The sequence below is a fragment of the Nerophis ophidion genome, linkage group LG18 (genome assembly GCF_033978795.1).
Source record: "Nerophis ophidion isolate RoL-2023_Sa linkage group LG18, RoL_Noph_v1.0, whole genome shotgun sequence".
NCBI lineage: Eukaryota > Metazoa > Chordata > Actinopteri > Syngnathiformes > Syngnathidae > Nerophis > Nerophis ophidion.
Genome location: NC_084628.1, coordinates 23177914 through 23191556, shown reverse-complemented (window position 1 = coordinate 23191556; position 13643 = coordinate 23177914). Strand labels below are relative to the sequence as shown.

Sequence of the window (13643 nt, the reverse complement as noted above, 5' to 3'; positions counted from 1 at the left end):
ACACATCCCTAGGGAGGCGTTCGGGTGGCATCCTGACCAGATGCCCGAACCACTTCATCTGGCTCCTTCATCTGGCTCCTCTCGATGTGGACGAAGTGGCTGGAGATAGGGAAGTCTGGGCTTCCGTGCTTAGGCTGCTGCCCCCGCGACCCGACCTCGGATAAGCGGAGGATGATGGATGGATGGATGGATATATATATATATATATATATATATATATATATATATATATATATACATACATACAAACAATGTACAAATACATGCATTTAATTAATATTAATTGATAATTGTTATGAAATAATTACAATATAATTAATTAAAATAATAATGATAAAATATTAATATAACTATTATAAATGCTACGCATCATAATGCTATGCAATACAACGTTATGCGTCAAATCGCTATGAATCACAATGCTATCCAACACAACGCTATGCAACACAACGCTATGCAGCAAGTTATGCAACACAACACTATGCAACACAACGCTATGCAGCAAGTTATGCAACACAACACTATGCAACACAACGCTATGCAGCAAGTTATGCAACACAACACTATGCAACACAACGCTATGCAGCAAGTTATGCAACACAACACTATGCAACACAACGCTATGCAACACTGCACAATGCAAGACAACGCTGTGCAATGCTACACAATGCAATGCTATCCCAGCAGGTACAAGACATTGATACAAAATTTATTATACAGACATGTCCTTTAAAACTGACTTCGAAACAACGTTGCAATATAGTTGTGTTGTGAATTGGGACAAGATTGATGTCTAACATTGGATCCATGTTGTTGGTTGGGAAATTACCAAATGTCAAAGGTCAAATCAACTTCACAAGCCGTTATTGAATCAACGTCCTCAAAAAACCATGTTGTTCCAACGTTAAATTTGAGTTGCTCAACGTCAGGACTAAATCCAAGAACGTTTTTTTATGTCTTGTTTCTGCTGGGTAATCAACGCTATGTCAGTAGTAAAGGTAACATACGCGCTGTTTAAAACTGCACACCATTTCTTTGCCCTCAAGCGACACAGATCCAAACGCTCCAAAGTGCCACAAATTAGATCTTCTGGCATCAGATTCAGGCCTCATCAGGAAGTAGTCTTGAATCTGATCTTTTCAAATGTGACTTCAGTCTAAACGCAATGCGACCTGAAAGTGACTTTTTCGTCAGCATTGGGCGTGCTACGTCACTCGTGTGCACCGGGAAGACGCAGTTGCCAGCAGAAGTGGATATTTCAGCACAACATCAGGTTTTGATGAGCAAAGCCTATTTTCGACGACCACATTTTTGGTGCTTCACTTATCAATAGAGCACACATATTATGTCATATGTGAATATATATTTTAACTCATAGGAAAAAGCAATTGTTGGACCGGAATTGACGCTGTGGTGCATTTGCTTACATGTTACGTACATTGCGTACATTGTTTACGTAGGTGAGTTGAACAATAAATCACCCGTGGATCTACGCTGATTTCAGTATCTCCTCTACTTAACAGCTATAAAAAGATTACAACCCTCCCAAATACATTGCACTATATTAGTGTTGTCCCGATACCAATATTTTGGTGCCGGTACCGGTGCCAAAATTATTTCGATACTTTTCTAAATAAAGGGGGCCACAAAAAAATTGCATCGTTGGCTTTACTTTACCCAAAAATCTTAGGGTACATTAAACATAGGTTTCCTATTGCAAGTTTGTCCTAAAATAAAATAGTGAAGATACAAGACAACTTGTCTTTTATTAGTAAGTAAGCAAAAAAGGCTCCCAATTTAGTCTGCTGACATATGCAGTAACATATTGTGTCAATTATCATTCTAATATTTTGTCTAAATTATTAAGGACAAGTGGTAGAAAATGGATTATTAATCTACTTGTTAATGTACTGTTAATATCTGCTTACTTTTAAAATGTTCTATCTACACTTCTGTTAAAATGTAATAATCACGTATTCTTCTGTGGTTTGACACTTTAGTTTTGGAGGATACCACAAATTTAGGTATCGATCCATGTTTTAAAGCACCTCTTTCGGTTGGCGTTTCAGTGTTATAACTTCACCTTTATCGCTACTTTTCAAGCCAAAATGCGTCCGTTGTCCCTTTTCTGTCTACACACTGTGTCTGCTTGTAAGTACTCAGTGAGTGTGCACTGCCGAACATGCTCCTCGGCTCGTAAACCAGCAATGTCATGGCATAACGACAACCAGTACTTTTCAGAGGCGGTGTAGTACCGAATACTATACTAATAACATATTGATACCTACTATACAGCACAACCCTACACTATATACATCCATCCATACATTATATTACTTTCACGTAGAAAAAAACACACATTTTTAAGATGTGGCGACTTTTATTTTATTTTGTAGTAGTAGCGACTTCCTCCCGGTCAACTTCCTTTGTATCAATTTATCGAACCGCGCATGCAAGTGACGTCGAGGCCACTTTGGGGCCACATTGAGGCCACATTGAGGCCACATTGGGGGCACATTGGGGCCATAATTAGGCCACATTTGGGGCCACATTGATGTCTGTGTGCGTTTACACTGGAGTCTGATAAAGATCTCATTGTACTGGCAGTGTAAAAACAGTCAGCTGGTAAAAAAAACAAAAAACAGATGTAGTACAAACCCGAATTGAGGCACTTTGTAGTGTAAACGTAGTTGTAAAATAAAGTCGAAACATGGGTGGAAACATGTTCTCCATCTTGTCTTTCTCCCGGCTGGTCCACTTGTCTTTGTCACATTCCACTTTCAGTCTGTTGTTTGTTTCTCTGCTTACTACCCCCCCCCCACTTCCCCAAATCTCCCTGCAATCCTCATGTTTATCTCCGCTGGCTTTCCCACAAGCCTCCTTTCTCTCCATCTTTGCTCCGCCTCCTAATACTCTGGCATACCATCATCTCCCCCTTACCCCCCCAGCTCCTTGTCCCACTTGGATGGCGGTCAACTGCAGCAGCAGCAGCAGCAGCAGCAAAACGTCTCGTGTTGCCTCCATTTTCTCTTTCTCCAGAAGGGTCACAGCTTGATGGATCAAATCAAATCACGCCACTCAGTTTCACTTATTTGACAATTTCCCACTAAGAGGACTTTCTCAAACAATGTGTTCACTTTCTGTGTGAGCACCTTCGGGTTCTTGAACACACACACACACGTGCATGTGCACGCGCACACGCACACACACACACACACACACACACACACACACACACACACACACACACACACACACACACACACACACACACACACACACACACACACACACACACACAGCCCTATTATGGACATTGGTTCAGATTCCCACTAAGTGTGACATCATGTAGCCTCAATCAAATCCAGATTTCCAGCAAAGCACAAATGGGTTTGGGGGCAGGGGGGCTTGCATTCCACACACTGGATCAGGACCACTTTGAGATACGCTTTGTTAACGTCCTACAAGTCCTAACTACACTTCGATCGGTCACGCTGTCGTAACGCGCATGCTGAGGTTGGAATGTAACAAAAGCTTTATGAGACACTTCCTGTCCGCCTCCTTCTCGTCCCCCTAACATGGTTAGAAGAAGATTTGTGTGTGTGTTTACTGTAGAAAGCACGAAGAAAGACATGGTAAGTCAACAGGACTGCGCTGGTACATATGTATAAACACTTTTCTTAACTCAACTTAACTCAGTCAGGTCATCGTGTTGCTTTGACTGAGTTAGGTTGAGTGTCAAGTATATTACACTCCAAAAGATGAGTTGACATTCGGTCTGGTGTAAGATGAGCTTGAAAATATTAGTTGAGGTAACTTTAAAATAAATTGGCTCAGTATATTTCATCAAATTCCTACAGCTGTAAGTCAAGTTGACTCAAAATGGTAAATGGTCTGTATTTATGCATATATACATTCGTGATCAAATGTTTAGATACACTTGTAAAGAACATAATGTCATGGCTGTTTTTGAGTTTCCAATAATTTCTACAACTTGTTGGTCACAAAAAACATTCATGAAGTTTGGTTCTTTTATGAATTTGTTATGGGTCTTTTGAAAATGTGACCAGAACTTTCCTCCAGAAGGTCGTATCTTTGTCCATGTGATGTCAAATGAAACACATTTTCAGCTGTTTGGCCACAATTCCCAGCAATATGTTTGGAGGAGAAAAGGTGAGGCCTTTAATCCCAGGAACAGCATCTCTACCGTCAAGCCTGGTGGTGGTATAATTATACTGTGGGCCTGTTTTGCTGCCAATGGAACTGGTGCTTTAAATGGGACAATTACCTCCAAATTCTTCAGGACAACCTAAAATCTTCAGCTCGGAGGTTGGGTCTTGGGCGCGGTTGGGTGTTCCAACAGGACAATGACACCAAACACATGTCAAAAGTGGTAAAAGAATGGCTAAATCAGGCTAAAATTAAGGTTTTAGAATGGCCTTCCCAAAGTCCTGACTTAAACGTGTGGACAATGCTTAAGAAACAAGTCCATGTCAGAAAAACAACAAATTTAGTGGAACTGCACCAATTTTGTCAAGAGGAGTGGTCAGAAATTCAACCAGAAGCTTGTGGATGGCTACTAAAAGCGCCTTATTGCAGTGAAGCTTGCCAAGGGAAATGTAACCAAATATTAACAATGTTGTCTGTATACTTTTGACAAAGCAGATTTGGTCACATTTTCAGTAGACTCATAATAAATCCATAAAAGAACCAAACTTCATGAAAGTTTTTTTGTGACCAACAAGTATGTGCTCCAATCACTCCATTGCAAAAAATAAAAAGTTGTAGAAATTATTGGAAACTCAAGACAGCCATGACATTATGTTCTTTACAAGTCAGATCATTATCCATGCGTTTGTTACGTCTCGCCTCGATTACTGTAACGTATTATTTTCGGGTCTCCCCATGTCTAGCAATAAAAGATTACAGTTGGTACAAAATGCGGCTGCTAGACTTTTGACAAGAACAAGAAAGTTTGATCATATTACGCCTGTACTGGCTCACCTGCACTGGCTTACTGTGCACTTGAGATGTGACTTTAAGGTTTTACTACTTACGTATAAAATACTACACGGTCTAGCTCCAGCCTATCTTGCCGATTGTATTGTACCATATGTCCCGGAAAGAAATCTGCGTTCAAAGGACTCTGGCTTATTAGTGATTCCCAGTACTCTGGAATGCCTTCCCGGTAACAGTTCGAGATGCTACCTCAGTAGAAGCATTTAAGTCTCATCTTAAAACTTATTTGTATACTCTAGACTTTAAATAGACCCTCTTTTTAGACCAGTTGATCTGCTGTTTCTTTTCTTTTTCTCCTATGTCCCCCCCTCCCTTGTGGAGGGGGTCAGCTCCGGTGGCCATGGATGAAGTACTGGCTGTCCAAAATCGGGACCCAGGATGGGCCGCTCGTCCCGAGTCGGGACCCAAGATGGACCGCTCGCCTGTGTATCGGCTGGGGACATCTCTGCGCTGCTGATCCGCCTCCGCTTGGGATGGTTTCCTGCTGGCTCCACTTTGGATGGGACTCTTGCTACTATATTGGATCCACTTTTGACTTGATTCTTACGGTTACGTTAGATCCACTATGGATTGGACTTTCACAATGTCATGTTAGATCTGCTCGACATCCATTGCTTTTGGTCCCCTGGGGGGGGCGGTTGCCCACATATGTGGTCCTCTCCAAGGTTTCTCATAGTCATCATGGTCGACGTCCCACTGGGGTGAGTTTTTCCTTGCCCTTATGTGGGCCCTACGGAGGATGTCGTGGTTTGTGCAGCCCTTTGAGGCACTTGTGATTTAGGGCTATATAAAATAAACATTGATTGATTGATTGATTGAAGTGTATGTAAACTTTTAATTGCGACTGTACCTGAAGATATGTGCACATTCAGTAAATACATGATCTCATTTACCAGTGGCGGGCCATGCGTTTCTCACCTAGGCCTTCAGTGATGTCCTACTTCACCTCTCAAAATACCGTAATTTATGTCACCACATGGACACGGCTGGAGATATACTATACAGAAACACACTTGCACACTACTACACATTGAATCCCCTCAACAGTGTACAAAAGGGTCTATTTTTCGCCGCATTTAACATTCAATAAACCCGCTACAGCAATTAAAACATATCTTATGTGGTACTGTCAAAAATAAAAGACTTGTATAGAAAAAATCTAACATGAGAAAATTTAAGAAATTAAATATTTGAACTCACAATTTGTACCACCCATCCGACGCCGTATAAGCCACTGGTACCGTCGTAGTCGGTTCATTTGTATGAAAGTGGCGAACAAACCATTTCGCTGCCGGTGTTGTGCCAAAATGTTATTTCCTGCCAAAAATGGGTTTCCTTCGGGGTAGCGCGCACCGCTCGCTCAACCTGAATTGCTTGGCAAGGTCTGTCCACAACGGATTACTAGTTGGAGACGAAGACTTTATCTTTGTGGTTATTGTACCGGTGAGTTTTCTGTGGCTTTCTATGGCTCGTATGATTCCGGTGCCACTTCCCGTTTTCCCAACTTGTGATTCAATACTCACTTGGGAGTCCCAAGTGAGTATTCAATCACAGCGTTAGGCCAGCTAAGTGCAAAGACGCACGCATTGTTGATTCTAAATGCTCCGGGCAGATTACGTACAGCATGGCAACATAAACTAGCTGAATTCTGATTGGATACAAACTCTAACCTAAAAACAACAGCATTGGAAGGCAGTTGAGATAGGCTCCAGCATCCCCCGCGACCCCAAAAGGAACAAGCGGTAGGAAATGGATGGATGGATGGATGGAAGGAGCATAATATGACATGAAGAGAATATGAATACCTTAAGGTATTTAGGGAAAGTAAATAAAAAAATACTTTTACGGTATCTTTATTTATGAGATAGATTGCTGGTTATGTTAGGCCAGCAGAGAAGGCCTTGCTGGCCCTGACGGCACACCACTGACATTTACCCATTCACACACACTTAGCCCAATCCACAAACTAACAGGAAGCAGGAACGTCCACTTGAGCTGAGATTCGAATTAGTAACCCTATTTTTACAGCCTGCCATTCAATAAAATATCCACTCTACCCACTCAGCCATGCTGCCCATATGGAGACAATTTATACTAGTCTAATTTGTATCTGTAACATGTAATGTTCAGCTGAAAACATTACTTAAGGTACCAGTACAGTGGAAAAACAAGTTGCCTCAATATTGAAGCTATTATATACAGTCGTGGTCAAAATGTTACATACACTTGTAAAGAACATAATGTCATGGCTGTCTTGAGTTTCAAATTTCTACAACTCATATTTTTTTGTGATAGAGTGATTGGAACACATACTTGTTGGTTACAAAAACATTCATGAAGTTTGGTTCTTTTATGAATTTATTATGGGTTGGCTGAAAATGTGACCAAATCTGCAGGGTCAAAAGTATACAATATTTTTTATATACACACTACAAGTATATATATAATATAGTAAAAGGCACCTTTATAATAATATGTAATATGTACAATATACACACTGCAAGTATATATATAATGTAGTAAGAGAAACCTTCATAACAATATGTAATATAATATTTACCGTATTTTGATCATTTTATTTTTTTCGTGCATTGATTTCTGTTTCCCTAGCGACGCATGTTCGACTTCCAGTGTGTTCCTACTTCTGGATACAAAACGCTTGTGTGTGTTCTAATCATGGCAGACTTGGTAATGAACAACGAAGACAACTATTTTTGGACAAATGAGGATTCACAACCTTATCTTTTTGAAGCTGAATATACTAAGGATGAACTGTTGCTTATGGAAGCGAGCACGAAGAAGAGGGTGAAACGATGGCGCAGACGGAAGCCGAGAGAGTGAGGTGACATTGACTCGAAGATGCATATGTGGAACATGGAGACAAGCTATTTCGACATAAATGGAGTGCTTACCCCAAATAAACTGTCCATCAGTAAAGTCACTACATATCGACCATGATACATGCTGCACGTCATACGTGTTATTACAACTACAGTACATATACTGTCTGGCTAGCTGTGTACAAACATAACATGAAATAATACTTTACAGATACTATATTAAGATTGTTCATGTTTGTCAGTCAGTACAGATTGTTGTCCTATCGCAGAGTTGTGTATTACAAACTCAAACGCATTTTGTGCTGACGTAGAAAGTAGTTTATCTCTTGCCGTAGTTAGCTTTTACGGTTAATACCGAAGCATGCCGATGTGTTACTACGCTAGAAAAAGAGTTCCTCAGTGCTTGCGCTTACAATAACAATGCCGCTACAGTTTGGTTATTATACGGATTACAGAACGTAAATAAAGTATTGTTGACGGTTTTTGAATGGTCTTTTAAAGTGATTTAGCGGTAGAATTGATTGCTCCCATTAGCTGCATTGCTAGCTACCTAGAACGAGCCGATTTTTACATGTTAGAATGCAAAAAAAATGTCTTCTTGTCAAAATTCCCAAAAAGTGCAGTTGTCTTTTTTCTGAATGCAAAAAAAGTGTTTCTGTCATGCTTTTGCGAAAACCTTCAATATTATAAAATAACTTCTCAAAAACTACCTCATGAGAGCGCAAACATGTTTAAGCGATATTCGACAGGGTGTTTCCATTGCCAGTTTCTTCTTGCGATATTTAGATTTTGCACATTTCTGGGGTTGATGAAAACGCAGCTATCATCCATCCATCCATCCATTTTCTACCGCTTATTCCCTTTCGAGGTCGCGGGGGGCGCTGGCGCCTATCTCAGCTACAGTCGGGCGGAAGGCAGGGTACACCCTGGACAAGTCGCCACCTCATCGCAGGGCCAACACAGATAGACAGACAACATTCACACTCACATTCACACACTAGGGCCAATTTAGTGTTGCCAATCAACCTATCCCCAGGTGCATGTCTTTGGAAGTGGGAGGAAGCCGGAGTACCCGGAGGGAACCCACGCATTCACGGGGAGAACATGCAAACTCCACACAGAAAGATCCCGAGCCTGGATTTGAACCCAGGACTGCAGGAACTTCGTATTGTGAGGCAGACGCACTAACCCCTCTGCCACCGTGAAGCCACGCAGCTATCAAACGGGTGGAATTATTGGAAATGTGGGAATTTTTGGTGCTGTGTAATTTTGTAGGTCAATAATGAATTCCCTGAAGGTGCTGAATGTGTCCATGTTGAAATGGTTTGAGAAATGTGCAACTTTTCAGCAAATAAAAATAATCCATTAATTTTGCGCCTGCGTGTGTGTGTGTGTGTGTGTGCATGTGTGTGTGCGTGTGTGTGTGTGTGTGTGTGTGTGTATGTGTGTGTGTGTGAGAGATGGCAGACGATGTAAGTGTGTATACTACTTCAAATCACTCAGTTCACACTTTTGGAGGGAAACCAGCGTGCATGCGCCTGGCGAGAGGCTCATGCACCTAAAAAAAAAAAAGCTAGCATGCATAGCAAGGGTGGACTGGGACAAACGTTTTACTCCGGACTAAGTCAATCAATCGTCACCCTTATGTCTTTGTTGTGTCAACAGCAGTTACCGTGGTTACCAAGACAAAATTACATTCTAAAAAGTCCATCCATTATTGTACGGCACCTAAGCAAAACTCTCAGTACTCCCCGATATTACCCAGAATGCATCAGCCATGCGTGGACAACAAGAGCCCCTCGTTGAACCGCAACATTTCAGGTGGTTTGAGACTAGTTGACTCGGTCCGGACCAGACTTATATCATGGTGCACCAAACAAATTTAACAAAGTTTTCTTAAAAACATGGCCGACAACGAGTACGACGAACATCAAATGTATCAGATGTATAACACATGGATGTGTGCGCGTGCGTGTGCGTGCGTGCGCGTGCGTGTGTGTGCCTATAACAGCTGCAGGTGAACTTGCATGTAGGAATTCACACCTGGCCAATAAATCTGCCACACGCACAATCATTCAGCATGTTGCCTCGCTTGCATTTGATTGGTTAACAGCGATAATGTCATGATCCTTGCAGGTGTTGCTTTTTAGTTAATACAGGGGGCGTGGCCGAAATGTCACTCACAGGTAATATATGCAGGACAGTAAAAAAGTATTCTGTCGGCCTGACTTACTCAGATCCAAACACCAGGTGGTAAACAGCATGTGCAGCAAAATAAAATAGCGTACACTATTAGTAGGCGTGTGGCGTGATTTACTAAGACTGTGTGTGCAATTGAAATGTGGCGCAGATCCATCTTTTTTAAATGAGGATTTTGCGTGCACCCATACTGGGCCTCACCATGGAGAGACTCATCTACTACACATTCATGTTATCATACTCCTACCTGTGGCCTTTCTGTTATGTTTTCAAACAAGCAGAAGATATATACCACTTTTTATGGGCACTTTAGTAGCAGCCATACGCTCAGTGGTGAGACGCTGCACATTACTCTGCTGAAGACGCAAAAATATGCATACTTAAAGAATTCTATGTGGAAAAAAAAGAAACGTCACTGAAAAAATACTTAAGGGCACTAAAACGCATCAAGCAAATTGCATTTTAATCGGCCCCTTAAGTCGTCTAGCAGCTATTAAATTATGAAAGGATGTTGCTGGATTGAGGATACGTTTAATTTTTGATTTCTGACCGTCCAAAATGTTGTCACAGAATTGTGCGTGGAACTGTCAGTTTGCAAATCCTTCTGATACGTGCTAAATAAAACGCTAAATAGTGCTCTCAAAATGGTGATGAGTGTTGATAAATCACATTGCGTGTGTTAAATAATAATAATTTGCATATTAATTGAAAATGGTTGTGTTGATTGTACTACCAAAACTCAAATTTAATTATAGTGAACAAAATACAGCTATAAATTAGTAACAAATAAACCACAACAAGCAAAAAAATAATAAAAGCAAAAACAGTACATTTAGTATCAAAAACAATAACATGTTGTTTTTCCAATTATTTTTACTTGAATTACTTAGCTTTTACACTTATTTTGTAACACTATTTGACCATATGTGTGCTTTTTGTGTAATTTTTCTAAAACAAAATGTTTATTTAAATGCAAATATCCTCACATTTATTAATGAGATACATATTTTATGTCAAAGTATAATTATTGCATAAATGTATAAGTGATTCAAGTACATTATGCCTGTGTAAGGTACTTTTTTTTGCATGGCGATCGTAACACCTCCAAATTAGTGAATTCAAATGACAACGAAAATGCACGTTACAAACAGCTGGTGCGTAAGAAGTACAATACTTACAGTATTAGCACTTTATGAGGCGCAACAGACAGCAAAGCAACACACCATAAACTATACACCACTGCTACCTAACGTCTTGGACTTGCAACTGTAATTGAGCTTGATGTTAATACATATTGGCTTTGCTAATGACATTCTTCTTATTAGCATTAGCGATTTTACATGGGGATTTTAACACCTCCAAATTTTTGAATAAGAATGACAACAAAGATGCACATTACAAACAGCTGGTGCGTAATAAGTACAATACTTACAGTATCAGCACTTTATGGGACGCAACAGACAGCAAAGACTGAACTTACCATCCATCCATCAATCCATTTTCTACCGCTTATTCCCTTTGGGATGCGGGGGGCGCTGGTGCCTATCTCAGCTACAATCGGGCGGAAGGCGGGGTACACCCTGGACAAGTCGCCACCTCATCACAGGGCCATGAACTGACCAACACACTATAAACTATACACCACTGCCACCTAACATCGTAGACTTCCAACTGTAATTGAGCTTGATGCTAATACACATTGGCTTTGCTAATGACTTGTTTCTGATTAGCATTAGCGATTTTACATGGCGATTTTAACACCTCCAAATTTGTGAATAAAAATTACAACGAAGATGCACGTTAGAAACAGCTAGTGCGTAAAAGTACATTACTTACAGCAGGAGTGTCCAAACTTTTTCCACTGAGGGCCGCACACTGAAAAATCAAAGCAAGCTGGGGCCATTTATTTTTAAAAACAATCCAATATGTGTATAAAAAATATACATTTAGGCCTCCACTCCGGCTTGATCCCGGGGACCCCAAAGGGTTTTGGTAAAAATAAAATGTTAATAATGTGTCATTATTCAGTATTATTATTTTTATTTTTATTCAAGTTTTTAATCTATAGATCAACATTAGGTCCATCTGTCAATATAAAGTTTTTAAAGATTTAAGTTGTATGCTCTTTTCGTCAAATAAAACCATGTTTTTTTATGGAAAAAAACAAAATATGCAATATTTTTACCCATTAACATTTTTAAGTAGAATATTTGAGATTATATAATAATTGGAGCCGTAAAAAGGTCAACAACTCATAACACCATTGATTTTAATTCACTATTATTTTTTGTGCAATGACACTTAAAAACAAAACACATCCAAAGGGGTCCTACTCATTAAAGTGTTAAAAAATAAATTATAATTTTTTTTTTTTACTGTTTACTTTTAACACTATGGTCTCAAGGTCAACTTTAGAGCTATTCGTCAATTATAAGTTTTTTTGTAATTTATGTTTTTTGTTTGTTCGTTTAGGCCCTTCTTTAAAAAAAAACAGCTCAGTTTTTTATATGGCAAACACAAAATATCCAACATTTGCCCACAAAAATATCTCGAAATGGAATATTTAATGTGACGTAATTGGAGCCTTGAATAGGTCAATAATTCATAATGACATTGATTTGGATTCACTTATTTTTTAAAGAAATTAACATCCTGCATGGCAGCTGTGTGTTACTAGAGTAAACATTGCAAAATGTTCCTGTTACATTTTACATTTGCTCTTTTTTTTTTTTTACCACTTTTTATGTTTGAATTTTTTTCCATAGTATTTTTAAAATGTGCCGTTAAAAAATGACATGCGGGTAACAAATGGCCCCCGGGCCGCACTTTGGACACCCCTGACTTACAGTATTAGCGCTTTTAGATACTGCATTAAAAAAATAATAATTTATTAAGTACCGCAAATTAGTACCGTTGAGTATCCCTATTGATTCCCAGGTAGCGGGCATTGGTAAAATATCGGTGAATTCCAATGGAAGCAAAGCATTAGTGAAGTGAAGCCCCGTCCCCTGAAGCTCCTCCCCTCACCTCCACAATGCTCTTCAGATCCCTCACGTACGCTTGCTCCGTCTCCACGATCTCCATCACCACTCGCTCCAGTCGCGACAGCTGCCTGGGCGGTGCCCCTGACGCCCCCGCCACAGGCGTAGCCAGACTTCCAATGGGGGCGTGGCCCCCGCACACTTTGGCGACGCGGCCTCCCGCGGCGTGCGGCGTGACGAGGGGGGTGAGGTCCAGGCTGATGTCCGAGCCGTTCCTCTTGGGCGTGGACGATGACGACAAGGAGGCGTTGTAGGTCGGCACCGCGCCGTACGGCAGCGAGGACGAAGACGAAGACGATGAGGATGAGTGTGAGGCGTCCTGGAGGGACACCGAGGAGGTGGAGGAGGACAGGGACAGCGAGGCGGGTCGCTCACAGTCAGAGCAGACGGTGTTGACGGATGTGCACGAGGAGGACGAGGCTCCTCGCTCGGCCGAGGACATCATCCTACCCACAATGCCGCTCAGCGAGGACACCGAGGAGGGACGCTTGGCAGCTGTGGAGAGAAGATACACTTGAAATAGAGACACGCTCTCAAGTTCTAG

At 40.8% G+C, this 13643-nt stretch overlaps 1 protein-coding gene across 5 annotated transcripts in view; it reads right to left on the bottom strand.

Annotated features, from left to right (window-relative positions):
* Nucleotides 1-13643, bottom strand: part of plekhg2 (pleckstrin homology domain containing, family G (with RhoGef domain) member 2) — a 115452-nt gene that overhangs the window by 51885 nt on the left and 49924 nt on the right. For all 5 annotated transcript variants that reach the window (XM_061877724.1, XM_061877723.1, XM_061877722.1 and 2 more), the window contains one exon: nt 13086-13594. In XM_061877724.1, the coding sequence (XP_061733708.1) occupies nt 13086-13594 (509 nt within the window). The remainder of the gene's footprint in view (nt 1-13085; nt 13595-13643) is intronic.